The following is a 26,399-nucleotide window of genomic DNA, read 5'->3' on the forward strand; positions in this document are numbered from 1 at the left end:
TATAATTATTTAATATTTTAAAAACAGTTCATATTGGTCGGGAATGCTGTCTCTGTGTGGGCGGCTCCCATTCAAATCGTTAAACATAATTATAATGTTATGAGATAAATTTTCTGTGTTATTGTTTTAGCCCACCATTGACGAGATTTTTCCTGGATTGTGGTGGATACGTTCATGCAGATCGTAGTATGTCGCTCAGTAAAAACTACATGAAACTTATGCACGAGATATGGCATCGTAAAAGGTATTTAGAATGGATATTTTATATTACTTGCCTAAAACATGAAGCAGACAGCATTATAAGCAAATGACAAATTTTTCCCAGCATGCAAAGAGTTAAAGGGACTCCTCTGTGGTTTTTTCTTGGGTGGGGGGTGGGGGGTGCATGACAGGACTGAAAATGTTTGTTCAAGATTTGTGTACCATTTGATGTGGGTTTGAACCAATGAAATAAAAAAATTGTGTTTATAATTTTAGATCATTCTCTTACACACAGATTTACCTGAATAATCTTTTTATTGTGCAAAGTGACACAAAAAATGAAAAGCAATGCTTTTCGCTCATATTCGGGCTAAGAATTGCACTCAAAAATCCGTATTCAAATTAATTCTTTAGGTTATTTCTTCATAATCATTTACAGATTTCATCCGGTTTAAGTTCTCCACTTATCTATGTAAGAATTTCTAATTTTATGTTTTAGACTTTTTGACCTCATTGGAGTTCCTTTAAAGCAAACTTAAAAGATGACCATTAGAAAAGTTTAATAATGATCAATTAAATTATTTTCATAACTGTTTACATGTGAATGCTATGTGTTGGTGGTCTTTGTTTCCTAAAAATGAATGAGTAAATAACATTAGAATAACATTGTAACTTAAAGATCCTGTATGTTATAATTGAGGTTGTATACCACACTTATGTGAAATTTTATATATGTATATAATTATGTTTATAAAACAATTTTCAAACATAAAATATGTAAAACATGTACTGCAGATATTTGTGCACATTATAATCATGTAATCATTAAATTATATGCATTCATTTCTTATTGAAAAATTTGACTAAGACTTTATAGAAAATAAATTTTTAATTACCTCCCTTTATTTACATAAAATGTTAAATTCAGTAATATCTTATAAATAATGCTTTTCGTAACTTACAATATTGATAAATCTTTATTTGAGCATCATATTTATGATATAAAGCCATAAAAATTGTCTGTTACATGAGAATCTTAAATATTTTTGAGGAATTTTTCCATTAAGTTTTTACATAATCTTTCATTTTGTAAAATATTTTTAGTTATTTTAAATATGACACAACAGGTTATATTCAAATATTATTCTCTAAAGGTTTGAAATGAAAAGCACTGTGCATAATAATAGTGCACTTGAGGGGCCAATCAAATTAAAGTAATTGACTGTAAAATGCTCTCAATGTTTACAGACCGAGTTACTTGGTACCAAGCGGTATAGTGAGTGGTATAAAGTTGGTACATCCGATGTTTAGAGGGTATTCCCAACAGGTAAGTTAAATAATATGAGACGCGTCACGACAAAACCAACGTAATGACTTTGCGACCAGCATGGATCCAGACCAGCCAGCGCATCCATGCAGTTTGATCAGGATCCATGCTGTTCGCTTACAAACCCTATTACAAGTAGAGAAACTGATAGCAAACAGCATGGATCCTGACGAGACTGTGCGGATGCGCAGGCTGGTCTGGATCCATGCTGGTCTCAAACGCATTATGTTGGTTTTGTCTTTGTCGTGACGTGGCTCATATACAATATGAGTGGTATGAAAATAAATATTTTATGAGTGCCGGGAGCCACCAGTGAAATATGTCAATTTTCATACCACAAGATGAAAATAAATCCTGTATTTATAGTTATAGAACAAACTTGAATTTTCTGATTATTATATACATTTTTCTCTTTTTTGACATTTCAATTTTAAGGACTTTTCTTTAAATTTTGTATATTGGCTGAATTTAGAAGAAAGTAGTACGGCAAGACACTAGTGAAAATATGGAAAATATGTTTCACTGCAGTGAAAAATAATTTTTTTAGAGTGAAAATACTGAAAATGAAAATACACATTTTATTTCATCAGTTTATCTCAATATGAGACATATAAGTATAAAATAAATAATTAATTCTTTAATATTCTACATGTTAATCTTTCAGTAACATATAATTATATAGAATTATGTTTATCATGCTGTAACTGGCTTTATATATTAGAGGCACATTGAGTTTTTCATAGTAACTGCATTCAGGGTGCTAACAAAAAGTTACATAGGATATATATTTGACCCATCTTTACCTACTTTTGTGATTTAGCATATAGTGGAACTCACTTAAAGCAAATTAGGATACGGCATAAACTCAGTTATTAGACACATAATTGCTAGGTCCCAATTTGTTCCCTTCTTTATCTTACATGAAAAAGATACTGTATTACTTCGAAAAAAAAGCAAATACATTATACAATGCTGTTTAATATATAAGAGTAAAGAATACATTGAAATTTGCCATTTTTTCACATGCTAGGATACTCAAGAGTTTCTAAGATGTTTCATGGACCAGCTACATGAAGAATGTAAACAACCAATCATTGAGGAGCTAGATGACCGGGAGGCGGAGACTGAAATTCATGAAGAACACCAAACTTCATGTGATTGGTCGACCAGTTGTCAATGGAAACCAGCAGCTGCAGTAGCCAATCAGATGGTGACTATGAAACTTGTGATTCTGCATCAGGAAGTGAACGTGATATGCAACCACTCTAGTGATAGAAAATAGTGATATTAAACGATGTTGTCACAAAAATGAATTTATCAACAAGACAAAATAGGTCAAAGAATTCCTTTTGTAAGTCGGAGGATGCCTCTGATGCTATAAATAGACCTGGTTATCTGAAAGTTAAGAAAGACAGTATAAATATGTCGATGAGAGCCGGAGACAATACAAGTACTTGTTCTGACGATCAGAGAAGTGATTCTGGCGACTTTGTTGACGCAGAAAATGAACCATTACGATCGCGACGGCGTGGTGGCAAGAGGACAGTGTCAGATTCTTCCGACCGAGAGCAAGCCAACTTGTACAGCAGACGACAGCCAGTCCAATATAAACAATCTGTTAGCACAGGTAATATATTACTCATTTATTACACCATAGAATTTGTTGTATTTTTTGGGGTTTTTTTTTAAATAAGAACATGAAAATGTTTATACTTGTTGGATAAGTGGCCAGGATAGGCGACTAATAATCACTTGTCTCCCTACTGCTTTGGGCTCAGATCCCAACTGAGACTTTCATGTGCGGAACATTTCTAGAACGTAATTCAATATTGCGAATATTATCTTTGAGGCATACATCTATTTCCTCCCTCGAGGGTATCTGAATCAGCAATATATTTATTTTCTCAAATGGCTAGCAATTATCTATAAATAGGAGCATTCTAGCATCACGATCATGTCATTATCTGAAACTCCTATGAACCTGTTTATTGATGTTTAGTTCATATCAGAAGGATAGAAACAAACTACTAGTTATTGGCTCAATAAATATAACAAAGCTGGCAATACACATGAAAAATGATGGAAAGCGATTAGGTTAATATTTTTAGCACTGGCACACATGCACCGAGATAGAGTACTTGCACTGAATGAAGGGTTAGACATGTTCGTATTGATCTCAGGGTTTCTTTGTAGCTCTCTTATCTGGCTCTGGCAACAAAATAATATATTTGCGGAGATCACATATTGATTAAGTAATACTTAAATTATTGCACGGGTAGAGTTATTCCATCCCTGTGGCGACTGAGCACTTCGTAGCTCACACTTATGAGTTTTCAACGTGAAACAGACCAAGTACATTAAAAATTATGAGAGAATTTGTTACTCCTGACAGAGTATAAAATGTTGACGGACAGGTAGGAGGAGCAAGAGGGTAGAACGAGACACAATCAGACGGAGACTCAGATTATAATAGTTACTCCTTCTCTAGCTCTTCTCTTCTAAGGCAGGGGGTATTAAATAAGGAATCAATATAGATTTTTGGTATTTCCATGAGATTCTAACAAGATATGAATTTAATATTGTAATAAGAAATAAGTTGATATAATGTTATAACACTAAATATGATGTATTAGACTTTATTTTATATATATTGCATTTCAACTCAATAGAGATAACGACATAATCTTAGTAATTATTATCAAAGACTATCTGTCTAATAATAGCAATCACAGATATTTTTCTCATAGCGATATTTCTCGATTTGGTCGCGAAAAAGTTCGAGTTCTCCTCTATAAATAGGGTAGGGTTTTAAATAGATTTCTAATATTGAAGGTGAGAAATATTAAATATATAACGCTCTAATCAGTAAGGGTTTTAGTTTACCATAGCTGTCATCATAAGGAAATGGTGGTAGTAAATGGATTGAAACTGTCACACACTTTCGATAATAACAAATAGTGAGTATCAAGAATTCTCTATGAACTAAACTTGGGAGAGAAACCATTTAAATGTTTCATAAAATAACAACTGCATTTTGAGAGTATATTGATTATGAGTATTAAACTATACACATAAGTCTCCTTATTTACAACATAGGAAAGTTTCATTAGGATTATAGTTCATTGTTTGAGGACGAATGTTAAGCTGGTAAGTTTCTCGATAGACTATACTGTAGAGTACTCTGGGGAGATTAACGGGAAAAATATCCAGGATCTAATATCTATCACATAAAATATAGGAGCTCATTTATTGATTACATCGTAAAGGACGCTGCATAAGTGCGACAAAGGTACTAAAACTACAGACTGTTCTGAATTTGATGTTTCACGCTCTATAAGAATTGGTGACACGCAAACTCTAATTATAGCGCTCAAGAGTCTAGAACACTTCTATGAGGTTATTAGTTTTGATGTCGCGTGATTAAGCATCGGGAGATATACTTCACTCTACTGTAAGGAAGGAGCATAGTGTAACCTTTGACCCTTGAGACTCTCAACAGCATAACTTCTGTTAGTGCGCAATCCTGAGAATGCATTCCTACAGAGAATTGGCAAACGAGTTTCCAGTGATCAAAAGGTCAAAACACAATGATATCTCAAGTGTCTCAGTAATATTTTGCAAAATATTAATGTCAACTGCTTATACTCTGACTCGCAACTAGACACCTAATGGGTAGCAATCCAAGCTGATAGTATGAATAATTAAGCTACTCGCGAGTTAATCATTCTTTTTTGGCGGTCGATTAGAGCAAAGCAACTTGCAGGTATATTTCGAGCAGAAGCTGAATCTCTTATAACTAAACTTTTGAAGGTAAAGAGATGACGCTTGTAGACTAACTTGTACCACAGCACAACTGTTTGGTTGTCAGAATTGAGTGTACGTCATACCGCCTGTCCTCTTGATATAAGCTATCATACACGCAATATGTTGTCAATGGAGTCATATCAACGTCCATAGCTAAGACCTTCATGCTATTAGTTAGGAAACTCTGAAATTTTTATTTTTTAGTAAACAGTGCTCTTGACCCTTCTGATTCATCAGGGACATTATGAAGTTCTTCAGTTACCAAAGCTGCTCCTTCTTTGCTATTTGATACAGTATCCTATACCAACTGGTGTATCGCGTGTCAATAGTCCAGAACTTCAAGTTATTGATGCAGCAAATCACACATCGAACTATGAAGGGTTTGTTTTACACGCTCACAGTGACCTGACTCTAGATCTTAGAGACACAATTTTTATATTCCATAGGGTAGCGCATATCAGAGCACATCTGTCATTCATTGGATATTCCAATAATTGACATCGACAAAAGTTTGTGACATCAAAACTATTGGTCCAGAGAACGTCAATCGTTATGATGCTCTGAAAACACTGACATTGCTCTATTTTCAGTAACTGTGAGTACAGTTTCGATCTTGTGATCACTCATGATCACTGTGATTTATTGCACTACTTTACTTTATTCTCCAATAACGCGGAGGGTGTGAGGTGGTTGGGAGGATAGGGTCTTTGCAGCGAGGGGTTTATGTGCTCGAAGCCAAGCTGCTCTTCGTGATCATATAAGAAGTTCCAGTTCTCAATAACACACAAGTTTGTGTTGGAGTGAATAGTACAGCCAAAAGCTGAATACTCAAAAGTTTTATTGACAGCACGGAAACTCTGATTATATAGGTCTCTATAGATTTAACAAGATGACCTTGACTGATAAGCACAGACACTGAGTTTAGTACTAATCTATAAACGTAGCCACGTCTTCGTGTGATAACTATTGTAAATTGAATACCTACTTATACAGGACATAAAGATTTGAGTACGTCGAGATTACAGGCCGAGAAAGCTACAAACTAAAGTTAGTGATATATACGAGAGGCTCAGGATATACTCAATAGAGTTTGAGAAGTTGAGCACGCTCCGTCTGGTGTCTGCACCGACCTGTTCACATCGGACGAAAGGCGTTATCGAGGCTATTATCAATTTAAATCACGGTTTTCTCATGTTTGAAAATCTGGTTAGAATACGGTTGTTTTTCGCATAAATCAGATTTCTATATATGTTATCTATTATAGTCTTAAGACACCTTCCATCATACGCCCTCGCATTTTAGTTTACACTCTGAAATGTTAGTTAGACATAAAGATTTGACTAGTTTGTCCGGTTTCGTAAGGTACCTTAGCGCACCAGAAATGTAGTAGCGTAGTTCAGATATATACTGGATATGGAAGATATCATTTTGTGCTAGTTTATATAGATCACTGACTTTGAGTCCCATAATAGAGCTGTTGTAAGGTACAAAGTAAATGAGTCAGCATATAACTTAATTTTAAATCACAGAACCTTCGCGCTTCAGTATCTATAATATGGAAAATATACAAAAATTTGGATTTACGTACATTGTGGTGCTCGATATAACATTATGTTCAGTCCAAATGCAAAGTTTAATTCGAAGATGTGTGTCACTGTGAGCAATTCTTAGTGTACATTCAATTATTAGGGAGTCAGTTTGATACTCAATTATGCGGATAATTCATTGCACTTCAAAATTTTTGTCAGTACCGCAAAACACATGTTTTATGATGTTTTAATAATAGATATATTGTATATTAAGGTTAATGGGCCTTTAATCTTTTTATATAATCAAGGTTTCTACAACCAAGGAGACTTTTCAAGATTTATCATTACCAATTCCATCAAAGGATCATTTGCATATGTTACATTCAACAAGTCATAACTCCGGACAAAAAGGCGGAGCCTGTAGTGAGGTACATCAAGGATGGTTACAGTGGATGGTAGAGTGGATGAGAAGGTGAGATTTTGAGACAACTGTCCTCAAGGTTATAAAACTTATTTTCTGATTTCTGTCTCAGATCTCAGGTTTTTCATTGGTCATTGTACATTCTGTGACAGTTTCTGACCAATCAAATACATGGGATCTGAGAGTGAGCTTGGAGAATTTCTTTATAATCTTGGACCCTGTATCCAATGAATCTTTGTGTGATACCTTAACCAATTAAGCGCATAATATTCTATAAAAGTTCTTCAGTAATTTTTGGTGAAAGTGTCCCATCACCAGTATTTGTGTGGGACTGTATTAATTAAGTGCATAACATTCTATTATAGTTATTCTGTAAAATTTGGTGAAAGTGTCCCCATCACCAGTATTTGTGTGGGACTGTATCAATTAAGTACATAACATTCTATTATAGTTCTTCTGTAAAATTTGGTGAAAGTGTCCCATCACCAGTATTTGTGTGGGACTGTATCAATTAAGTGAATAACATTCTATTATAGCTCTTTGGAAAGATTTGATGAAAATGTCCCATCACCAGTATTTGTGTGGGACTGTAACCAATTTGGTGCATAACATTTAATATTAGTTCTTTGTTAAGATTAGGTCACAACTTCTCCTCATGAATCTTTTTGAAGGACTTATCTTATTCGGTGTATAACATTCTATAATAGAACTTTGGTAAGATTTGGCGCCAACTTCCCTGCATAAACCTTTGCATTTAACATTCCATGATTGCCCACTTGAAAAAAATATGGGAACTGTAAACTCACTATCACTTTTAATTATAATAAATCGATGTTGTTGCCATGGTCCTTACTCTTGTTTTCAAATTGGTTGCCTCTTTGATATAACGATATTCGGATATGAAGGTATAATTTAGATGTTCCCCTGAATATTGTTATAAGTGGAGTTTACTGTATATTGTTGATCTTGATCATGGACATGTATGTTTTTTCTTTTGTATAAAATGGGACAACCATGTTATGTATAACATTGTTCAAACTTCCATATTTCAAATTTTTACTTGAAAATTTCTATAAATCTTATTCTTATCTTGATTTGCGACACGAGAGATGACGAAAAGTGGAACTGTATCACTTAGGTGATATAACAAGTTTTTATGTAGTCAAGAACTGTGTACAATTCTGGATTCGAATGGGTTCCTTGAAATTATCATACTGTTTGTTGTTTCTTTCTATTTGTCTCCCATCTGTCAATTGCACAAGTTAAGCATGATATATGCAATTATATAAAATAGAAATAAGTCAAGGACATAGTGACATCTATATTTGCTTCCCAATCATCAAATTTTTCTCATAGGTCACAAAATTCACCAGTTATCTAACCTGCTATTTGACCATTGTAAGACAAATGTTGATATTTTGTGTTAATGTTTATGGCACTTTTTAAGTAAACATGAATGAGAAACTTGTAATACTTTGTAAATGTTTATGGCCATTTTGAGATTCTGTGTAAATGTTTATGGTAAACTGCAATGTTGAGATTCTTTGAAAATGTTTATGGCAATTTGAGATTTTGTGTAAATGTTGATGGCAATTTTGAGATTATGTGTATATGTTTATGGCATTTATGATTTTTGAGATTCTGTCTAGATATTTATGGCAATTCTGAGAGTCTGTGTAAATGTTTATGGCAATTTTGAGATTCTGTGTAAATGTTAATGGCAAGTTTGAGTTCTGTGAAAAAGTTTATGGCAATTTGAGATTCTGTGTAAATGTTAATGGCAATTTGAGATTCTGTGAAAATGTTTATGGCAATTTGAGAACTTGTGTTAATGTTTATGGCAATTTTGAGATTCTGTTAAATGTTTATGGCAATTTGAGATTCTGTGTAAATGTTTATGGCAATTTTAAGATTCTATGTAAATGTTTACAGCAATTTTGAGATTCTATGTCAATGTTTATAGCAGTTTAGAGATTTTGTGTAAATGTTTACAGGATTTAGAATCTATGGTAGATTGTGCGTCTATGTACAAACTTTTGTTAAAGACATTCTCAGTATAAAGACCATCCTGTAGATAAATGCCACTTTTCAACAACCTTTCTTTGGTTAAAGTCCCAGTTTGGTCTCTCCTTTGTATGAACAGAACATATATTTTACTAAAATCTTTTAAACAGGTATGAAAGCGAATTATATACAAGAAATTAGGGGTATAATTTGTCATCCTATATCAATGTAATGTTAATATGCTTTGCTATGTATGAATGACACCTCTTATAATTTCTGATCTTTTGGCAAATTTACATTATATGTCACTTTTCATGGCAATTAGGTTTAAAAGAAAGTTGATACTGCAAGAAAATGCGGATTGCACGTAGAATTCTATGTAAATATAAATGCAAAATTTAGGATCTTTGTAAATTTACAAAATTTAAAATTCTGTATACATTTTTATGGGTAATTATGATTGGATGTAAATGATTATGTTAAATTTTAGAATTCTATGTAAATGGTTTATATTTTCAGCTGGTTTTTGGGACCTGTAATCACTTTACAAGATTGTCTGGCTGCATTCTTCTCAGCTGACGAGCTTAAAGGAGATAACATGTATAGCTGTGAAAAATGTAAAAAGTATGTACACATTGTTAAAGCAGCACGCCACCAGATTCATGATTATTTTCATGAAAAATTTGGAAATGTATTTAAAAGTAAAATATTGTGAGATGAACAAATAAAGCAATTTACATATTGGAAGCGGCAATTAAAATCCATGAAAATTACCAAAAAAGAGGTCAACATATGCATAGACAGCCCTTGGTTAGTAAGGCAGTAGAAATATGGTGATAAAATACTGCAAAAGCAGTCTTAAACTGCATATAACATGTAAAATATCACTTGGATCTTGAATGTTTTTCCCTTTCTTAAAATTGTAGTACATTTTTCCTCAATATTGATTTTCTTGAAATATTTTGGCTCATCTGGAGGCGTGCAGCTTTAAGCTTTCAAATTTTATTTGTAATTTGCCATGATTGGCATTTTTTATTGATTTATTGACTGACTTGAGATTACATGAATTTGTGTAGTTTAAAACATTTCTTCATGTTTGCAAAATTGATTTTTTTAAAAAAGCAGAAAATTTGACGACTTTGAGTCCACCATTAACAACATTTTGCACAAATGTTTCGTCATAAGGTCAAATAAAAGCGGGATGTTTAAAGTCATTTTGGTTTTCGATTTCTGAAGTTATAATAAGTCTACAGGTTATATTGTGATATCGGTACTGAAATACTTAGTTTAAAACAACACTGAATTGTTTCTATAGAAGAAAATAAAACCTGAAAGCTGCTTTAAAGTAAACCTTGCAGAAGGAGAGCTCTGTGCCATGGTAACATGGCAGTGATTTACAGCAATATACTGGTATATTGTTTCACAACTTTCAATTTTTCATTACAAATACTGGTTTTAAAACACTTTATCATGTAATTTCAGTGCTCTTCTTGTTTGTTTATAGGTTAAGAAATGGGTTGAAGTATTCCAAAGTTTTACAACTACCAGAGGTGAGTTACATATACTGTAACCCAACGAATATTCGCGACCAATTAATATTCGCTTTATTCGCGGATGGCCACGAAGCGCGAATATTTGTTTGCGCGAATAAGTCCGCACGATTTCGCGAATAAATTGGAGATAAATTTTTATTTTAGACGTGGTTATGTAAAGCTACTTGACCGGCTATATTCGAATTTTACGGGCACCTGTTAGGAAGTAATGAATTGTTATGAATATTGCCATAAAGCAATAAAAACACAAACTAAGTAAACTACTACTATTTTATAAATATCAAAAGAACTCTATGTCAATATAGCAATCAAAATAAACATCCACATTTTAATACAGTTTATGAAATACTAATAGGCCTATCCGTATAGGGTACTGAGCATGTGTCAGTTTTAAGTTTCTTCATATTTACACTTCTATACTAAGTATATGCATACAAAGTACTTGCACTTATTTTAAAATAAATGTTTGAATAAATCGTTTGACAAAAGTGGGAAAACTATCAAGCATCACAAAAGGCTATTGTTTTTTGGATCCTATAAAATAATTGTTTGAGTGAATTGTTAAGACAAAGGTGGCATAAACCTATCGAGCATCACAACATGGTATTGGGCGTACATAATTACAAACAGTGAAAAACAAGATGGTTTCATACTAGTATCGATTTTTACCCGTCAAATTTGACAGCCTGTATAGCTCAGTTGGTTAGATTGCGGACTCGTATAACATAATTTTCTCGGCGTGGGTTCGATCCCTGATTGGAGAAGTTATTTTTTTATGAAACGCTTAAATTGAATTTCTTAAAGACTTTTCTAGATAAAATGAAGACGAACGATGCGTACATGTACATATATAAAGAAAATATTTTGCTGAATTGTGATCACAATTCAGTTACCAATACAATATAAGGCTAGCGTATTGTTAATCCCATTTAAGACACCGATAATGACCTCAATTATTGAAGATTAATAGTCGGCTAATTGATCTTAAGGTCCCATCGGACTTTCCAATCCGCGAATTTTTTTTCTTCGGAAATCAAGAAAACGCGGAAATTAATATTCGCGAATATGTCCGACCTCGGCAAAACGCGAAAATTTGTATTCGCGAATATAAATTGGGTTACAGTATAGGATATAGAATTAGTGTATGTTTAGTACTTAATATATATTGAACAACTTGAATAAAATCATATGCCAGCCTCTGGGGAGCATTTTATCGTTTTATTCAAAAATTTCTATAAATTTAGTAATAAATCTACAAAAATATGACATTTTACATTTTTTTATTAGTTTTTTTTAACTAGTTTTATATGGATTTATGATTCAGGACATTTGATTGATTCAGCTCTGTGTTATGGGTATTATAAGCATTTTATTATTTTATTCAAAAAGTTCTATAAATTTAGTAATAAATGTACACAGATATGATATTTTACATGTTTTTATCAGTTTTTTGTCTTATTATTATACCACCGCACAACAAAGTTGTAAGGGGGATATACTGGGATCAGCTTGTCCGTCCGTCCGGCTGTCTGGCCGTCCGTCGTTTTTTTCTTGTCCGCCCAATAACTTAAGATTCCTTTGACCCTTAGTCTTCATATTTGGCATGGAGGTTAGTCATGATTAGTAGATGACCCCTATTGATTTTGAGGTCACTAGGTCAAAGGTCAATGTCACAGGGGCCTTGACTTCAAAAAGCTTGTCCGCCCAATAACTTAAGATTCCTTTGACCCACAGTCTTCATATTTGGCATGGAGGCTAGTCATGATAAGTAGATGACCCCTATTGGCTTTGAGGTCACCAGGTCAAAGGTCAAGGTCACAGGGGCCTTGACTTCAAAAAGCTTGTCTGCCCAATAACTTAAGATTCCTTTGACCCACAGTCTTCATATTTGGCATGGAGCTTAGTCATGATTAGTAGATGACCCCTATTGACTTTGAGGTCACCAGGTCAAAGGTCAAGGTCACAGGGGCCTTGAAGTCAAAAAGCTTGTCCGCCCTATAACTTAAGATTCCTTTGACCCACAGTCTTCATATTTGGCATGGAGGTTAGTCATGAATAGTAGATGACCCCTATTGATTTTGAGGTCACCAGGTCAAAGGTCAAGGTCACAGGGGCCTTGACTTCAAAAAGCTTGTCCGCCCAATAACTTAAGATTCCTTTGACCCACAGTCTTCATATTTGGCATGGAGGTTAGTCATGATTAGTAGATGACCCCTAATGGCTTTGAGGTCACCAGGTCAAAGGTCAAGGTCACAGGGGCCTTGACTTCAAAAAGCTTGTCTGCCCAATAACTTAAGATTCCTTTGACCCACAGTCTTCATATTTGGCATGGAGCTTAGTCATGATTAGTAGATGACCCCTATTGACTTTGAGGTCACCAGGTCAAAGGTCAAGGTCACAGGGGCCTTGAAGTCAAAAAGCTTGTCCGCCCTATAACTTAAGATTCCTTTGACCCACAGTCTTCATATTTGGCATGGAGCTTAGTCATGAATAGTAGATGACCCCTATTGATTTTGAGGTCACCAGGTCAAAGGTCAAGGTCACAGGGGCCTTGACTTCAAAAAGCTTGTCTGCCCAATAACTTAAGATTCCTATGACCCACAGTCTTCATATTTGGAATGGAGGTTAGTCATGATTAGTAGATGACCCCTTTTGATTTTGAGGTCACTGGATCAAAGGTCAAGGTCATAGGGACTTTGACTTCAAAAAGTTTGTCCACGCATTAATTTAAGATTCCTTTGACCCACAGTCTTCATATTTGGCATGGATGTTGATCATGACTATAAGGTGACCCCTATTGATTTTGAGGTCACTGGGTCAAAGGTCAAGGTCACAGGGACCTTGACAAAAAAAAAGCTTTTCTTCTCAATTGCTTAAGAATGTCCTGTCCGCAATGTATTGATTTTGACATTTTCACATTTGAAGCATGTAGAATACATAATGCAATGCACTGGCTTAGTAACCTCAGATTTGGCAGGGAGGTTGTCCTTGAGCTCTAAATGGCCACTGTTGATTCTGACAAAGTGGTATGCGGGGGTATTCACGCCATGATAGTGGCAGTTCTAGTTTTTAACTGGTTTTATATGGATTTATGATTCAGGACATTCGATTGATTCATCTCTGTGATATTGGTATTATGACAATAATTGGTTATGAATTATCATTTACTGATTTATAGTAACACTCTTTACTTATAAATCAAGTCAAGCTATTGCATCAAATAAAAACCTTAGTTAATATTTTGTTCAAGAAATGAACCTTAACTTAACAATGTAGCTAATGGCTACATTAATGTGACAACTTAATGTCTGCGGAAGGGACTAGAGATCAGGTTTGAGAGTTTGAGCGATAGGTGTTCGAGCGATCTGAAGTAGAACTCAATATATTATAAAGGAATTTTGCCAGGACTGGGCGATGAGTTCGAGCGCAAAGAGGTATTCAAATGATCTGAGTTCAAGCAAACACAGTTTACTTGTAACTTAGTTACTATATGAGTAGCATCATGACAAAACCAACATAGTGGGTTTGCGACCAGCATGGATCCAGACCAGCCTGCGCATCCGCGCAGTCTGATCAGCATTCATGCTGTTAGCTGTCAGTTTCTCCACTTGTAATAGAGTTGGTAAGCGAACAGCATGGATCCTGATCATACTGTGCGGATGCGCAGGCTGGTCTGGATCCATGCTGGTCGCACACCCACTATGTTGGTTTTGTCGTGACGCAGCTCAATTATTGTTTTAAAAAATGAACCTTGATAAGAATGTAGCTAATGGCAGCATTAATATGGCAACTATTTTGTTTCAGATATTAAGCATACACCTCAAGAGATTCAGACATGAGTTCTACTCATCCAAGATCGGCACTTATGTGTCCTTCCCCCTGACTAATCTAGACATGAAACCATACCTTCATAAAGGTAATCTTCTCTAAATATAGTCAAACGTGTATTAAGCGACCGGGCAAGGGAAACACCAAAAACGGTCGCTTAATGAAACGGTCTCTTAAGACAGTCAGCATGATATAAAAGTCAAAATTTATAAATGACATCTTTTTTATTCGATGGGATTGTTTTTCAACTTCATTTTTATATAAATGTTGAATAATAACTACGCCACGATAATCTAAACGGATGCAAATGTAAAAATAACGTTCTGATAATTATTGACAAAACAGTTTTGATCCATTACGTACATGTTTGACATTTTTTCAAGAATTTTTTAACTTCTCCGTTGTTTTTCCTTGTCTCCAACACGAAAACCCTGTTAGTGAAGATGTTTTCTGTTGTGCATTTTTTCATTTGAAATAAACAAACTACATCTATTTGTTACGATTAATTTAATGGCTGATCAAGTTCAAGGTCAATTCAATGCAGTCTAAATGTCAACAAGCAAGCGTATACACCATCTCAGTATGGGCGGAGCGTTGCATTGTTTATCCGATATTATTGGATAATACACGTCACGCGTATACTTAACTTCATTTGCATACGCTAAAATGGTATGGGAAATAGAGTTTTTCACACGTTTATTGTAAGTTGTGTTTTGATTGCTGACACTTGTGACATAACGAGGTGGCGTTCTCTAAAAACACAATTACTTGACAGGTAAAAGTGGTCGTTTAATGAAAAGATTGATGTCAATTAGGTGACTAATTAGCGGTCGCTGGTCGCGTCGAGCAAAAGTCGCTTAATACATTAAAGATATAGAGAGAAAATGATCGAGGGGAATTTAAAGTGGTCGTTTAAGACAAAAGTCGCTTAATACACGTGGTCGCATGGGCAAGTTAGACTGTATTTATTACTACATTCTGCCCAAATTAGCAGAGTAGATATATTATCATTTTGGACTCTGGAAACTGATTTTGTAGACTTAATTACATGTATATTTTTTGTGTGAGATAATTATAATGGAGGTAGTATTTCTAATGTATTTCCTACACCTTTGTGATTTCATCCAATTGACATGGAAAAGTTTGCAAAAGGCTAGTTCTGGTGCTGAATCTTAGAAACACTCATTAGATAACTGTTTTGCTTGAATGACTGAATTTGCCAGTCATTATTTTTTTATCATGTATATTGATATTGAGCCTTATCAGCTATATTACTTGTTCGTCGGGTCGTCCGTCCCGAATTCTTGTCCGTCCAATAACTTTTTTATTTGAAGTCGGATTTTAAAACGATTTCACAGAAATGATCACCATATTGAGACGACGTGTCGCGAGCAACATTTGGGTCGCTACCTTGAAGGTCAAGGTCACAGCATGTCCTTGCAGCAACATCATGTCCGGCCCATAACTTGTGTGTGTTATTCTGCTGTGTATTGTTATATGAATGGAACAGAACACCTTCCTATTTAACATACAGGAACCGATCTCACCTATATATGAACCTTTAAAACTAACGTACAACACAACCCAGTTACAATGAAGATGAAACTGGACAATTTAAAAATGAAATTGAACAGATTATAAACGTTTGTTCTATTTGCAATATTTTTCCCATTAATAACAAGTGTAATTGCAATAATCAACAATTCTGGAACACTGCCAATTAGTTTTGGCTAATGTCCTAAATGTTACTATATTTAGTAACAAATTTTCTTTATTAAGTAACATCTGACAAAAGTGTAGCATCTTTTTTTATACCTTAGCTTTATAATTTGTAAAGTTGAAATTGATAACCTGAAGAAGGGTATGTAATACCCGAAACCGGTAGTTATAATAAATTTATAAACCAACCTGGTGTTTTGATGTGTCGTTCTCCCTCCCAATCTTTTAATTTATTGGTTTATTATTTGTTATTTAGATCATGTAAGCAACGTAACAGTGTATGATCTTGTAGCAGTGATCTGTCACCATGGAACAGCCGGAGGTTAGTGTTTATCCTTAAATTGCTGGTTCCATGTTTACAAAAATTAAATTGCTGGTTCCATGTTCACAAAGCAAAAATTGCTGGTTCCTTGTTCACGGAGCTTAAATTGCTGGTTCCGTGTTCACAAAGCTTAAATTGCTGGTTCCTTGTTCACAAAGCTTACATTGCTGGTTCCGTGTTCACAGAGCTTAAATTGCTGGTTCCTTGTTCACAAAGCTTAAATTGCTGGTTCCTTGTTCACAAAGCTTAAATTGCTGGTTCCATGTTCACAAAGATTTAAGGATCAGGATCAAATTTTCAAACTCAAATATTCCCTATTGTTTATCGTCATAGATTGAATATTTAATATTAACTTGATAAAACAAGACTTGAAATAGCATGTTCATGTAATTTTAGAATAAATTTATATATTTTTGCAAAATATAGGCATAAGGTTTTACAGTTGATCCAAATATTGACCTTGATCCTAAAAACGATATATATAAACAATTTTATGTGTGACTTTAGGTGGTCATTACACAGCATATTGTCAGAATGTGCTTACAGAACATTGGTATGAGTTTGATGATCAATATGTGACAGAAGTGGACGTAAACCAGGTCATCAACTGTGAGGCATATGTCCTCTTTTATAGGTAATTTATTTAAATCTACTATTTTAGCTTGACTATACGAAGAGCTGTCCTATTCACCCCTGCGTAGGCATGGACGTTCAGATTGAAGTTTATCTGCAATGAAATACATTTTATTTCAACCTTCAAATATATGTACTTAATCACCTTATGTGACAAATTATAACTAGTAGCAATATTTTCAGATTTATCTCCTTATTTTTCAAAGGATTTACTTTAAACTTTAAGTTTCATAAAAACCCTTACTGTATAAGTGGATATTTATGGGTCACAAAACTTTGCGAATGCCAAAAAGTTAACTTTTTGCATTTGAAAATATTTGCCAATATATGATTTCTCCAATTTAATACATTTTTTGTGTATCATTAATTGAGCAGATACATGTTAAGAATATGCCCTAATTGTAATTGTTCTATTCAGTTGTTTAATATCTTTATTATTTATATAATTGTTTGAAATATACATTGTATGTTTGATAAAGGACCTGATCACACATTTCTTTGTCATATTTTGAAACAAACTTTTGTTATATCAATAACCTTTTGTGTTATAAGCATATAAATTGAGCCATGTCATGACAAAACCAACATAGTGGTTTTGCGACCAGCATGGATCCAGACCAGCCTGCACATCCGCGCAGTCTGATCAGGATCCATGCTGTTTGCTATCAGTTTCTCTACTTGCTATAAGGTTTGTAAGCGAACAGCATGGATCCTGATCAGACTGCGCGGATGCGCAGGCTGGTCTGGATCCATGCTGGTAGCAAACCCACTATGTTGGTTTTTGTCATGACACGGCTCAATTGTTTCATTAAACCATTTGTGATTTGTTAAAGCTGCACGCCTCCAGATGAGCCAAAATATTTAAAAAAATTCACATTCTTAAGAAAAGTGTATTAAGATCTTAAGAAAAGTAAAATATTAAAAGGTTCAATGTTATATTAATTATTTATTAATTATGTTATGTGAGATTTATGACTGATTTTGTAGTATTAATCAATATAATTATACTGCGTTACTAACGCAGTAAGAGATATTCATGTATATTTGACCCCTTTTTGGTAATTTACATGGATTGTAAGTGCTGTTTGCAATTTGCAAATTACTTTCTTTCACAATATTTTACTTTTGAATACATTTTCAAAATTTTTATGAAAATTAGCATGAATCTGGAGGCATTCTGCTTTAAGATCAAACTTAAACAAAAAAGCAATGAGAAAAATTAATCTCAGTACCCGAACAGTCAAACTAATTCATGTAAGATGCTGTATGAAAACTTGTTTTGAAATGGTAGAAGAAAGTTTAGCTTAAAAGAAATAAATTTTGTGCGATCAAATATTAGCGAATAATTTTAATATTTGTAAATATTTCCATGTCACAAAATTAACCACTTATACAGTATCATATAATAATGATAAGGTTCATGACTTTGTCATCAATAATTTTCAGAATTATCTAATAATTCAGCCAAACTTCACAGGAGTGATCAGTACTATCCCAAGTTGTGCATATTACCAGCACATTCCACTTTGTTGCACAAAATGGCCAACAGTGCTATAAATAGAAAATCATGTCCGACTTTCCAGATAGAACTGCTGGTTGGATTTCCCTAGTTGTGCATTTCAACGGCATTTTCTGCTTCGCTGCCCAAAATTGCTGCCAGGGTTTAAAATAGAAAAATTCTGTCCGGCTATTACAGGTCAAAGAACTGGTGGGATTTCCACCAAAATCCACAGGAGTTCAGTACAATCCCTCGAGTGCAAATCGCCAGCATGTTCTGCTCCACTGCACAAAATGGCTGCCAGAGCTTAAAATAGAAAAATCCTGTTTGGCTGTCACAGGTCAAACTGCTGGCGGGATTTTCACCAAACTTCACAGGTCCTGGAGTGATCAGAACCATAGATGGTTTTGGGAAAATATGTTTTTGTGAGAAAAACCCATCAAGTTTATTAGCATTTTCTTGCCTGAAATGTCGCAAAATGATTTATTGGTGTATTCATGTTTGGCATGTCATAAATGACTTTATTGTTGCAGGAAGCAGAACGACCACATGAATAGTGTAAGACAAGAAGCTATGGAATTGATGAATAAAAGAGAGGTAAAAACTTACAAGTTGATATTTCATGTAGGGTGGCTTACCTGTATTTTGTGTCATAAAAGTTCCTAAAAGCTGTTTTCAAAGTTTTGAGACATGATCTTTTATGCAGTTCTCCAGGCTACCAAGATATTATATAATAGATTTTACCCTCACCATCCTTAATATCTTAAATGGACTTTGACCATCTTTAAATCTTGAAAAAAAAATCATCTTTTTAGGCATTATTATAAAATACACTGCAGCCTCGTTATAACGCGCCTCTGAATTAAGGAAACCAAACAAGCCCAAAATCAAATTAGAAATCCTGCTTTATTTATCAAACTTTTGTGACAGGAAATAAATGGCATTTGAATAACAAAGGGACACAACTAAAGCTGGAAGCTTTTACTACAACTGTTTACATTTATGTTTTGTTTTTTGTTGTTTTTTTTTTTTTCAAAAATTTTTTGTTTCTATTAAATGTAGTATTGTTTGATAATATATGTTTTCATTATTAAATTTTTTTAGAATGAAATAATTTTGATATTTATTGAACAGTAAGTAAAAAATCCTTAGCACCATATGTATGGGGTGTGGGGGGCGTAATCCAGTAATTACGCGACAAGCATTATAAATCAGAACCTCCTTATAACACTGTGTTTAGACCTTGGAACCAAACATGAGCGTTATAATGGGGATACAGTTTATGTACTGAATGAATAGCCAACAATGCACTTCATGTCACATGACAATAGAATACAGTACAGATTTAATTTTTGATGTGCCATAATTGTTTATGACATAGTATAATGTTTATTGCAGAATGTATCAAGAGTTATGTAATAAAAACTCAATATTTTCAGCCAAGTTGATAAAAACTCAATATTTTCAGCCAAGTTAATAAAAACTCAATATTTTCAGCCAAGTTAATAAAAACTCAATATATTCAGTCAAGCTAATAAAAACTCAATATTTTCAGCCAAGTTTGATGCATTTCTTTGTATCAAAGCAGTGGATTAACAGATTCAACACATTTGCAGAACCTGGACCAATCACAAACCAGGATTTTCTGTGTCCACATGGTGGTATGTATACATGAAATAAAGTAGCTTCTAGTGGCAGCCCCTTGTAAAATAATGACTCCATATAGTGTTTCAAAGTTATAGTTTGATAGAGATACATGTGTAACACCTCAATTGCTAAGAAGATTGATTGAGGCCCGTGTCTGGCACATCATAAATTGCTAGAGACATGTTATTCCTGAATAAATTCAATGTAGATTGACCACACATGTCATTCCTCATTAATGACATTGTAGATCTTTATATCAGAGCATCAGTGGCCGAGTGGGTAAGGTTATTGACTTCAAACCATTTGCTCCTCATCGCTGTGGGTGGGACTTTGGATGCTATCCAGCTAGCTTACGGAACGTCGGCCGTTCTGCTTAAGTGCCCGTTTGTACCTGAAATAATGCACGGAAGGGCACCTTAGGTCTTTCTCCTCTTGTAAAGCTTGAACGTCACCGTATGACCTATACTGTGTCAGTGTGACGTAAAATCCCAATCAAACAAACAAAGATCTGTGTATCATCAAATTACTACAGGTATTTTTTGTTTGTTTCATGTCTATGTTTTCCACCATTACCAACCATTGTTTGCATGACCATAATTATATGTATGTACTACATAATGCCAATAAAATTTATTAATGTTTTGTTATATTTTGTTGACAAAATGACTGGTAAACTTATCTATATATTTTTTATAGGTGTTCCCCCAAGTAAGACTGAGTACATTGGTGATCTGGTAGAACCACTGACACAAGCAATGTGGGAGTTTCTGCACCAAAGGTAAATATATCTATGATTTTGTTACATAAGTATTAAAGTTTTGTCCCTTGTGGCATTAAAGAGTTGAGGGGTAAAAATTGCAGAACCCAGAACTGCAGAATTCTTTATCCATGCATGAATGTATTAGGTGACTAAACGAGTTTTGAATAACTTGAGTCCCTGCAGCTCTTATCTTGAGCTGGTGAGATGGTTTTGACCACTTGTGTTCTTTAAAGTTTACCTTGCAATTATTTCTTTGAAGTAAAAACATTTGAATTGAGAAATATGCCATAAAAACACGCAGTAGTGAATTCCATGCACATAGGTAGTTAACCACCCACAATGTAAAAATAAATTGTTATTTGTGTGAGATTCAGTTCTTCATGATATATACAGCATTGTATACAAAGTGCTTAAGCCAATCAAAATTTGAGATATTTATTTGCATTATTATAAATGGTCATATAACATGTAGAAAATGCTATCATTCAGGTTTGGTGGAGGTCCCTCGTGTAATCATTTGTTCCCGTGCACAACATGTCATAAAGAACTAGAGACTTTACGAAACAGGCAGAAAACTGAACTGGAGGAGTTTATAAAGGTATTTATTTTGTCACATTTTTTTGCTTCCTCTACTCATAAAAAACAGATAAGATAAAGAACTGTTTGTTTGTTTGTTTTGGGGTAATATCTCTGCAGCTTTCTGGAAGAATAAGTACATGTAACCACCAGTGACCCACAACTTTGTATTGTGTTGTCTTGGTTTTGATATTATGTAAAGTATTTTCGGATTTTCAGCTTGAGCTGTCACCGAACCTCATAAAAGATATTGATAAATTGTAGACATTTTTCTGTTGACCAATAATTTATACTCATCTGAAAAAATTGATCAATGATGGCACTACTTTCAGCATATTGTGTTAAGTCTACTTTCAGCTTATTGTGTAAAGTTTGAATGCATATTTGCTGTGTCAAAGAAAGTTAGCATTTTGTGTTAATCATATTTTGTAATGTATTCCCAAAATTTAAGAGTGTAAAGTTATTGTAATCATATGTGCTTTGTCAATTTTCAATTTTTTGCATGATTGTTGTGTAAAGTAAAGTTATCATATTATTGGCATATTTTGCATAATTATTGTGTAAAGTCAAATAATCATATTAATGGCATATTTTTTGTGTAAATTAAGTGACCATATTATTGGCATATTTTGCATAATTATTGTGTAAAATCAAATAATCATATTAATGACATATATGTTTTGTGTAAAGTATTGTGTAATCAATATTATTGGCATATTTTCAGTTAAATGAAAGGTTTAAGGAAGAAGATAATCCTAGCGTGATTTATGCTATCAGTATGTCGTGGTTTAAGGAGTGGGAAAACTTTGTAAGAGAGAAAGAGGACAGTACGTATAAACAATATTTAAAAAAAAAGATTATAAAGAAAAATAAATCGAGATTGGAACCCACAGCAATCATAACTAAACTGAAAATCAATATTTATTGTGATTCTTAGAGTGATTTAAGTTATAAGGGTTTAAATGTTTCGTACTTTGGTCATGTAGCACAACAAAAATGATCAGTATTGACAAAATGGCGTGAGTGAAATGATCTACAATGTTGCTCATAAGTTCATGGTTAAGACCAACATAAATTTATACAAAAACTTTAAAAAAATATTTCTAATTGTTAATTGTTCAAGGCCTTTGTGTTTTAGCATGACATAAGGTTAACCAACTTGGTTAAGATTTTTAAGGGCTTGAAATAAGCATTGAAGAATATGGGTTATCTAGTTGTTAAGGTGTCTGCCTCTCAAACAAGAAAACTTATATTCAAGCCCTACTCAGGTCACGACCATGTTTCTTCATATGACACCAATACTGGTTGGTTCCAGGAAGCGGACTCAAAAGTGATTAATATAAGTTGCAAGAACTTGTTTCGCAATCAAGCTTAAATAAATATGTTTAAACCAAACTAAGCATGCTGTAGCATATGGGGTTTCCAGTTGCTAGTATAAGCGGAAAAGATATCATTTGACAGTATCTGCCTTGTTTAAAACGCAAATGTGTTTGCTGTATTTCATCAACTACTTCAAATAATTTGTTTGCTGTTTTACATATACAGATCCGCCAGGGCCGGTTGACAACAAGAGAATAGCTGTGATGAAAAATGGTCAACTGATTGTTCGGCCAAACTCTGATCACGGTCAGTTGTCGAAAGATATGTGGCAATATCTGTACCAGATTTATGGTGGTGGTCCGGAACTAGTCATCAAGCAGATCAATACACAACCGGAACGGTCACGCACATTAGCTGAGCAGGCTTCGATGGCATCTGGTACAAAAGGACACGAAAGAGTGAATTCTGAATCCTCATCTGCAGCAACGTCGAGGGGAAATCCAGATTCTGTGGGAAAGGGAAATCCAGATTCTATGGGAAAGGGAAATCCAGATTCTTTAGAAAATTCAACGGAATGTCAGGATTCCACTGGAAATGTAAGAGGGAAACGAGATTCTACCGGGTCTAGCGGAACATCTAGAGGAAATCTTGATACAACTGAAACAGGAAGTGGTCAGGGCTGTTCAGATAATGTGTCAGCAAGAAGTGGTTCTGGTGCAAGAGAGGACGAGACAAAAGGTTCCGAGTCGGACATGCCAGAAAATTTAGAAGAATAAATCGAAATCCTGAGTATTGTAAGATTGTAAGAATAACTAAATTGTGACATTAACCAAATTCGAGGAATAGATCTAAATGTTTATTACTTTTTCTAAAAGTTTATAGAACGATCAGATAAAATAGTAGTAATGTACATGTAAGAATAATAAATGATATAATTCGCAAAGCGATCAAACAAGATGAAAAAGAAATTCTGTGAACTGTAAGAATAGTTAAACGATGACATACACCTGAAAAGAGTGAGACTAAAAAAAGATTGGAGCACCACACTAAATACCGGTACATACCGGACAAGACGCTTGAATGATTAAATGCTAAAATCTCACCGTTTCACCTTACGGAATGAACTTTAAAACGTCTAATTCATCTTTTCAATCCGATTTATACACAATAAGGAATGAAAATTGTGATAATCAGCGAGAAAAAAAACCATATTTGTCTGCTTTGTGATCATGATTTCTGCTCCAATCCTGTTTTGAGTAAAAGATGAAAAGGAAATTCTGTGAATTGTAAGAATAACTAATCTGTGACATTCACTTCTAATCTCTGCAGAGAAAAAAAAGATGACAGACTGTGATGTAAGAAATATTAGTGGTGATATAACTTAACACTGAACTGTACAAGCTGTGATTGTATATGGACTGAGAAGGCATTTTTTAGCTCGACTATACGAAGTATATGGAGAGCTGTCCTACTCGCCCCGGCGTCGGCGTCGGCGTCGGCGTCCGCGTCCGCGTCCAGATTTTAGATTAAAGTTTTGGTGCAGTAAAATATTTTTCACTATAACTTTGTCATTTCTTAAGGTATCAACTTCAAACTTCAAATATATGTTCCTTATCATCAACCACATCTTATGTGACAAGGTTCATAACTCTAGCACCAATATTTTCAGATTTATCTCCCCTTGAACTTAGAATTTTCCTTAAAAAATACTATTTTTTACTGATACTTCTTTATTTCTTAAGGGATCGACCTCATACTTCAAATATATGTACCTTATCATCATCCCCATCTTATGTGACAAGGTTCATAACTCTAGCACCAATATTTTCAGATTTATCTCCCCTTGAACTTAGAATTTTCCTCAAAAAATACTATTTCTTACTGTTTCTTCTTTATTTCTTAAGGGATCGACCTCATACTTCAAATATATTTACGTTATCATCATCCCCATCTTATGTGACAAGGTTCATAACTCTAGCACCAATATTTTCAGATTTATCTCCCTTTGAACTTAGAATTTTCCATAAAAAATATTATTTTTTACTGTAACTTATTTATTTCAATTCTAAAGGGATCAACTTCATACTTCAAATATATTTACGTGATCATCATCCACATCTTATGTGACAAGGTTCATAACTCTAGCACCAATATTGCAAGAATTATCTCCCCATAAACTTAGATTTATTTACTAGAAAAATGTTATTTTTTATTTTAACTTTTTTATTTTTAAAGGTATCTACCTCAAACTTCAAATACTTATTCCTTATCATTAATTACATTTTATGTGACAATGTTCATAACTCTTGAAGCAATATTTACAGATTTATCTCCCTTTGAACTTAGGATTTTCTTTAAGAAATATAATAACTTCTTTACTTTTTAAGGTATCTACTTCAAACTTCAAATATATATTTCTTATCATTACACAAATGTTGTGTGGCAAGATCCATAACTCTAGCATGACTATTTCTATAATTATTCCCCTTGATCTTGGAATTTATGTTAACAAATGTTATTTTTTTACTATAACTTAATACATAATTATACATAATTGATTTTTCTTTCATAGTTTTGTCCTCCTTACTGCGTCCAGTATTTTATTAGTCGAGCTTCGCTGTCTCCTGTGACAGCTCTTGTTAGCTCACCTGTCACAAAGTGACAGGGTGAGCTTTTGTGATCGCTTTTCGTCCGTCGTCCGTAAACTTTTACTTTAAATGGCATCTCCTCATAAACCACTAGGCCAATTTCATCCAAACTTCACAGGAATGTTCCTTTGGTGGTCACCTTTAAAAATTGTTCAAAGAATTTAATTCCATGCAGAACTCTGGTTGCCATGGCAACCGAAAGAAAAAACTTTAAATATCTTCTTTTAAAAAACCCTAAGAGCTAGAGCTTAGATATTTGGCATGAAACATCTTCTAGTGAGTGTCTACCAAGATTGTTCAAATAAAAGCCCTTGGGTCAAAATTGGCCCCGCCCCGGGGGTCATTGATTTCCTTATATGTGTATAGCAAAAGCTTAAAAAATCTTCTTTTAAAAAACCCAAATAGCTAGAGTTTAGATATTAAGCATGAAACATCTCCTAGTGAGTGTCTACAAAGTTTGTTCAAATAAAAGCCCTGGGGTCAAAATTGGCCCCGCCTCGGGGGTCATTGATTTTCCTTATATGTGTATAGCAAAAACTTAAAATCTTCTTTGAAAAAACCCAAATAGCTAGAGTTTAGATATTAAGCATGAAACATCTTCTAGTGAGT

At 34.0% G+C, this 26,399-nt stretch overlaps 1 protein-coding gene across 1 annotated transcript in view; it reads left to right on the forward strand.

Annotated features, from left to right (window-relative positions):
* LOC132742507 (ubiquitin carboxyl-terminal hydrolase 20-like) overlaps positions 1-25,197 on the forward strand; it is a 34,234-nt gene extending 9,037 nt beyond the window's left edge. The window contains exons 6-22 of the mRNA XM_060730946.1: positions 131-244; positions 1,450-1,528; positions 2,559-2,777; positions 2,885-3,155; positions 5,923-5,927; positions 7,170-7,333; positions 9,806-9,910; positions 10,791-10,836; positions 14,644-14,755; positions 16,643-16,708; positions 17,216-17,342; positions 19,373-19,436; positions 20,395-20,500; positions 21,183-21,264; positions 21,736-21,844; positions 22,547-22,649; positions 23,368-25,197. Coding sequence (XP_060586929.1) covers positions 131-244; positions 1,450-1,528; positions 2,559-2,777; positions 2,885-3,155; positions 5,923-5,927; positions 7,170-7,333; positions 9,806-9,910; positions 10,791-10,836; positions 14,644-14,755; positions 16,643-16,708; positions 17,216-17,342; positions 19,373-19,436; positions 20,395-20,500; positions 21,183-21,264; positions 21,736-21,844; positions 22,547-22,649; positions 23,368-23,918 — 2,323 coding nt within the window. The 3' untranslated portion in view covers positions 23,919-25,197. The remainder of the gene's footprint in view (positions 1-130; positions 245-1,449; positions 1,529-2,558; positions 2,778-2,884; positions 3,156-5,922; positions 5,928-7,169; positions 7,334-9,805; positions 9,911-10,790; positions 10,837-14,643; positions 14,756-16,642; positions 16,709-17,215; positions 17,343-19,372; positions 19,437-20,394; positions 20,501-21,182; positions 21,265-21,735; positions 21,845-22,546; positions 22,650-23,367) is intronic.
* Positions 25,198-26,399: the final 1,202 nt, after the last annotated feature.

This window comes from Ruditapes philippinarum, unplaced genomic scaffold (assembly GCF_026571515.1).
Source record: "Ruditapes philippinarum isolate M1 unplaced genomic scaffold, ASM2657151v2 ctg5976_1_1_1_1, whole genome shotgun sequence".
Classification (NCBI taxonomy): Eukaryota; Metazoa; Mollusca; class Bivalvia; order Venerida; family Veneridae; genus Ruditapes; species Ruditapes philippinarum.